General features: G+C 36.5%; 3 protein-coding genes across 3 annotated transcripts; 2 read left to right on the top strand and 1 right to left on the bottom strand.

The window, feature by feature from the left end:
- Window positions 1-161: 161 nt before the first annotated feature.
- Window positions 162-2642, top strand: EIN_316710 (vacuolar sorting protein, putative; the record flags this gene model as incomplete). The annotated part of the gene is made up of 2 exons (XM_004253685.1): window positions 162-164; window positions 324-2642. The coding sequence occupies 2 exons, from the start codon at window positions 162-164 to the stop codon at window positions 2640-2642; spliced, it is 2322 nt and encodes a 773-aa protein (XP_004253733.1).
- Window positions 2643-2739: 97 nt separating this feature from the next.
- EIN_316700 (serine/threonine protein kinase ppk15, putative) lies at window positions 2740-5018 on the bottom strand (the record flags this gene model as incomplete). The annotated part of the gene is made up of 2 exons (XM_004253684.1): window positions 2740-4356; window positions 4590-5018. 2 exons carry the CDS (start codon window positions 5016-5018, stop codon window positions 2740-2742), a joined length of 2046 nt encoding a protein of 681 aa, XP_004253732.1.
- Window positions 5019-5587: 569 nt separating this feature from the next.
- EIN_316690 (hypothetical protein) lies at window positions 5588-6331 on the top strand (the record flags this gene model as incomplete). Its single annotated transcript, XM_004253683.1, has 3 exons — window positions 5588-5623; window positions 5668-5762; window positions 5902-6331. Coding segments are annotated over 3 exons (561 nt in total), but the record flags the coding sequence as incomplete, so codon positions are not given.

Raw genomic sequence — 6331 nt, 5'->3', positions numbered from 1 at the left:
CACACTTCATCAGAACACCGTTACAAACAAACCTGAGTCTCCGACTAAAGTGACCTTTAACTGTTGCATCAACCAAGCTCTCTCTTTTTCAGCTCTTTTTATTATTCCTTATTAGTGATTCGCAAGTGTTATGATATTCTACTAGATTAGTGATAGTACTAATGGTAATTAAAATGGTTTAATATTCAAACACTTTGAATAATTAATTATAATAATTCTATACACAACCAAAATTATAAAATTATAAAATTTTAGTGAAATATTCGATAGTAAAACAACTAGTAATATACTACTACCAGAACTGTATCGAAAAAGATCGAAAGAACTTTCAAAAGAATGGAAAAGGGAAGGAACTCAAAAAGATCAAAGATCTAATGAGCCGCCCTCAATTAGACAGCGTTTACTATTCTGAAGTCGAACAACAAAAGGAATACGAGCGAATAATTCGTGTTATCGACACGGAAGGCGCGATCATGAATGCCGCTTTAAGCAACAAAGACCTTTCTAAGGCGATCACATGCTGCGACAACATCGGTAAAGAGCTGAGAACTATTTCTTTGTCACCTAAAAACTATTATAACATTTTCTTGTCGACACAGACTGCTTTTAGTTCACTGTACATGTACTTAAGAGACGAATATGATGGGAGTCTTCTTGCATTGTATGAACAAGTCCAGTACATCTACTACGCAGTTCCACGTCTTTACTTGATGTGCTGTGTTGGTGCTGCCGCCATTGTGAAAAAAGCTGCATCAGTCGACGCACTAATGAAAGATCTTGTTGAAATGTGTCGAGCCGTTCAACACCCGACTAAAGGTCTTTTTGTTAGAAACTACCTCATCGATATGTTAAAAGATAAATTGCCAGATGGAAACTCCACAGGACAAGGTTGTGGGTCTTTAGTTGATTCCGTTGACTTTGCGTTGGTCAATTTCATTGAGATGAATAAGTTGACTGTGAGACTTCAAACGGGTGTTAGAGACAAAGAAAAGAAGGCAGACGAAGAAAGACAGTTACTCCAGTTGGTTGCTAGAAACATCACATTGCTCTCCAATTTGGAAGGAATGAGTTTCCGGTTGTACAGAGATTCTATTATGCCAAGAGTCTTGGACCAAATTGTTTCGTGTAACGATTTGAATGCTCAAATGTTTTTGATGGATGTCATCATATCGGCCTTCCCAGCCGATTATCATATTGGTACGTTGGAAGATTTACTTCGATGCTTCCCAGTCCTTCACAAGCAACTCGACGTTCGGCCTCTTCTCTTAAACTTGATGAAGGCTTTGATCACTTTTATCAAGTCGGATCAAACACTCGATCCAATTCTCGCAAAGATTAACATCTTTGAAGTTTTAAGTAGAATGTTATTGGACATTTGCAGAAAGAGAAGTGTTGGTGCCGCAAGTTTCTTGGCACTTATGGCATACTTCCAAGAATTACAGATGACTTGGTATGCTGCAGACAAAGCAAGATGCTATAAGCAAACGCAACAAATCTTCGATATGATCTCAAACAACTTGCCGGAAGAGCCTTTGGATCAATACGCTATAACTTACTTAATGAGATTGTTACAACAGTCTTTGATGTCATTTAGTGTGAAGGAGATGCTTGAAATCTTTGGGTTCAGAAATTGTATTTCTCTCTTGCCATACAACAAGCGTAAAACAGTTGCTGGTGATATTATTAACAGATGTGTTGTTCTTGACGAAAAGATTGAAACAAAAGAGTTTGCTGCGAATATAGTGGAAGTTGTCCAAGACTTGCTGATGAAAACAAAAGATCAACCGGAGGGGTTGGAAGAGGAAATTATTTCTGTCGATGTTGAGAATGCATGTAAACTGTTGCATTTAATTGGAGGAGATGCAAATGCGTTTGAAACTATTTTGACATTGTTCAGAGATAAGATGACGAGTGATGCAGTCAGAGTGCAATATGTTGCTGCGCCATTGATGTTTGTTGCGTTAAGCAGAAGAAAAGAGGCCGAGTTGGTGAAATTTGTCTTTGCGTTTGTTCTTGCTCTTTTGAAAATGGTGACGAAATTGGAGCATTTTGTGTTAGGGTTCCGATTGTCTCTTCAATGTGGTGTTGCTGCTTCGGAAGCTGGTGTTGAAAAGTTCATGTACTTCTTCAAAAATGCTTTTGATATCTACGAGAACATTGTTGAATCAACCGTTCAAAAAGAGTGCATCGACATTGCCCTTGGCACTTTAATTAGTTTCAAAGGAAACGAAACAAGCTTTACCGAAATAAGAAATATGGTTTTCAAAACTATTAATTATTTGTTGAGAACGCCAATGAAATGCGAGATGCTTTGCAAGTTGGCTGCTGTTTCGATGGCAAATGCAAGTGGTGTGATCGACAAAAAAGCAGCCCTTGACCTTTTAACAAGAGCAGTGAAAGAATCTGACAGAATCATTGATTCCGACATCCACGCAATAGTCTGCATGATGTTGTTGAACTACCAAATACAATACCTTGACACATTGGATATTCCATGCGATACGTTAGAAACTTTAATCCAAAATATTAAAGACGAGTCCACAGAATTTTCTGAAGAGCAGTTGGCTCTTTTCAACAACTCGATTACAACGTTAAAGGTAGTTTCGGAGAAGAGCGACAAGTACAAGAAGCTTGCCCTTTAATTGATGCTTTGGGTGTTTTAATCTTTGGTTTGGGGAACCATATTGCAATAATAAATGAATTATAAATAAACAACTTTAAAACAACAAATCAAAATGTTTACAAAATTTCTTCATGAGAATTTGAAGTGTGAGGCGATCCTTTTGACTTTTTTTTGAATAAAGAAAAAGTGACCTTCTTTTTGTTGGTATTGTCCACTGACTCTGCTCGTTGGGGGGTTGCAAGAACAACACTGTCCTCTGTCAACTTGGGAGTCTCTTTTTTTCGCCTGAAAAAGCTGAATGACAATTTTTTGTCGGGACGCTCTTGACTCTGGTCCCGACTCTCTGGCTTACTGGAAGGTAGACTCTTCTTTTTGTCTTCTTTCTTTTGCTCTTTTTCTTCGCGTTTCCGCTCTTTTATTAACTGCTTGGCGCGTTCTTTCTCAACCTTTTTGATCATTTTCTCAGTCTTAATCTCCGAGTCCGACCGCGGAGAAGATGGCAACGAACTCACCAAATCACCAGACAGATGGAAACTAAACTGCTTTGACCGCTCTTTTCGTTCTATTTGGACTTTAACGGGTACGACACGGGGTAACGGGTCCAATTTTTTATTAGTTGAATCAGTCATCTCTGATGACACAAAGCGATCGAAATAAAGACGAAGTGATGGTGGAGTGATCGTCCCACGCAGCGGTGAGTCGGCCAATATATTAATGACATGTCCATTATTCAGAGCAGTTTTGAAAATAGTGAAATATTGTTGTGTGTTGAACGCGCCGTGGATGTACCGCAACTCCGGCATTTTTTCAAGCATGACCTGAACAAAGTCTTTTTGGTCGAGTGTCATTGTTTTCCCATACTCTTTAAATGGATAGAGTCGAGTAGCTGGGGTGTAATTTTCAAATGGCAAATTGGTAATGAACGGGTGTGTCAATGCTTGGTCTGGCGTTAGTCTTTCTGATGGGTTATATGACAAGCAGCGCTGAATAAAGTCCAGCAAACACTGCCTTACTTCATCAGACGAGCGAGCGTCGTTTGTTGAAATTTTTACTTGGTTCAAAAGGATCAAATCCTTGAGAGAGGTGTATTTGAAATAGTCTCTGTTCTGTGGTATTTTTACATTGTTTTCATACTCAAATTCAAATTGTTCTTTAAATAAAAAGACGCCCTCTTCGTTATAAAAATACTTTGACGTCTTTGTTCCACGCTCTAACATCTCGGTAGGAATCTCACCAAGCGCTTCTTGCATTTTATACAACAAGTTATATTCACTTGTCGCTCCAAACAGTGGATAACCTAAAAATAATTCAGCCGTCATACACCCGATACTCCACATATCAATTGCACAAGAATACGGAAGTCCCAACACAACTTCTGGTGCTCTGTAATGTCTTGATTGAATGTAACTGTATAATGTGTAGTTTTCGAAACAGGCACTCCCAAAGTCGATGAGTTTTACTTTTGAGGTCTGACCCACTAATAACACGTTTTCGGGCTTGATGTCGCAATGAACTATATTCCCCTTTGCAAGGACCAACAAAGCGCGCAATATTTGTTGAATAAATTTTCGAATGGTTTGGATACTAAAGCCATGGTTATGGTTTCTCCGTGTCAATTCATACAAATCGATGCCAAGCATTTCTGTGACGATGCAAATGTGGTTATAATACATAAAATAGTCATGCATTTTGAGTACTCTGCTATGTGGAGAATTGTCGTAGAATTTGTTAAGCTGTGTGTTATTTGTTTTCAGTCATGCGTATCATTGTAATAATTTTCAAATCTTTAATTTGTAGTAAATTGTATAAATTTACGTTTGGATATTCAAAGTGAAGTTTTTGAAAGTTTTACATGTAGTAGCTTCTCGATATTTAAGCAGACACTATTTTGTATTGTTGTTTAATATGATTAAATAAAATACAACCAAACGTGCTAAAACGTAAAGCAAATAGCGAGAGAACAAACAAAGTGAAGGACAGTAAGTTCAATAAGACTCTGTTTGAAGTAGGCTGGTCTGTTCTTGAGAACTTTTATTGCCACATATTTTCCATCTTTTAAATCAATACATTTGAGGACTTGCCCAAAAGTGCCGCGACCAAGAAGTTGAACGACTTTGTAACGCGTTATAGACTTTTGGTCTAACGAAAATTGTATTCCTTCGAGGGATGTTGCAGTACCCAAAATGTCGTTGACGTGAATGATAAGGTCGTTCTCTGAATTATCGAGACCATAATTTTTTTGGGGGTCTGAATTTGGGGTGAGGACTTCGGTTTGTGTGTGTTTACATCTTGCGATGAGGTCTAAATATCCGACAGTCAGTTGCTTTAACAGACCGGGAACGTACTCTTGGTGCGGGGCCAGCGTATGTTCGCAGTGCACAAAACAACCAGACATGCCTCTAAGTTTTGAGTACTTAAAATTGGCTCGATTTCAGTTTGTCTTACTCAACGTCGTTGGATTTTTACGAATTTTGATATTCTTGTGTTTGGTTATAATTTTAGATGCAGAATACGCGATTCTTCGGGAAACACCAATTTACATGTCGGCATCATAGACTTGTCTTTACCATAATTGTATTGATTTTTTTTTCTAATAACCAATAGATCCATTTTAATTATATTCTCTTTTTAATGTATTGAATAAATCCAGATTTGGGGGAATTCTATAACACAAAATGGAATGTGCCAAATGAAGAACATAATTGAAAAATGTTGATTCCCTTCTTCAAACAAAATCTTCTTTTTTTTTTAGGTGACACGCAGATCTTTTTGCCTTTGAATATTATTTTCACTTTTTTTTTCGTAATTTTTAATTAAAATTGGTAAATAAAATTGTTTGTTTTTTTCATATGCAAATTGTGTTTTTTAGTTAATAATTAAGTGACCAATTAATTCTTTGTTTTTCGTTCATAAAAGGCGACACACATTAACTACGAATATATTAAAAAACTAGTACATTATTGTATGACCAATCCGTTGTTGTGGTGTTTTAAAGAAGAAGTTTCAAAAAAAACTACAAAATATAATAATTTTTAAATGAAAAGAAGACTTTAATTTTTTTAAATTGCCATTTAATATATATCGCGACACAACCCGCTTTACTGCTTGAGACCATTATTAACCACATGAGTTGGTTAATGTTGTTCAATCGATAGCAATGTTAAAGTATTTGATCTAATAAAAGTGAAATAAAAATAAGATTAATTATTTATTAATTAGCTTTTAAAAAAGAATTAATTATTAAACTATACAACACCAAGTAATTGATGAATAAAAAGAAAAAAACACCCAAAAATATTAAAATACAAAAGAAGTACTTCAACAATGATCACACCAACCAGTTCTTCACAAAAACTCTTTTCAACACTCTTTTCTAAAAAGCGAACTAGTGACAATCCCAAGGCGACAACTCTCAACTTTTCTTTTGATGAATCGGCAAATGATTGGCACACCAATGAAAAGGAATATTCTCTTTTCTCAGAGTTGGGATATTTTGAATTTGTTGACACAAAAGAAAACAAAAACATCGTCGAATTCGTCATTCCCCATATTACTTCTCTAAGTTTTACTGTCGACAAGAACACGGTAAAGGTTAATGGAGTATACGGGATCCCTGTCATCGTCTCCAAGTCAAAGATATACTATTGCAGACATGCAAAGCAAATTGAGTTGAAAAATGTGACGTGTGACTTAGCGTTTTTCTCGCAG

The sequence above is a fragment of the Entamoeba invadens genome, assembly GCF_000330505.1.
Source record: "Entamoeba invadens IP1 unplaced genomic scaffold scaff_1105074724328, whole genome shotgun sequence".
Lineage (NCBI taxonomy): Eukaryota > Evosea > Mastigamoebida > Endamoebidae > Entamoeba > Entamoeba invadens.
The sequence above is the reverse complement of the archived record's forward strand: the minus strand, read 5'-3'. Positions and strand labels throughout refer to the sequence as shown.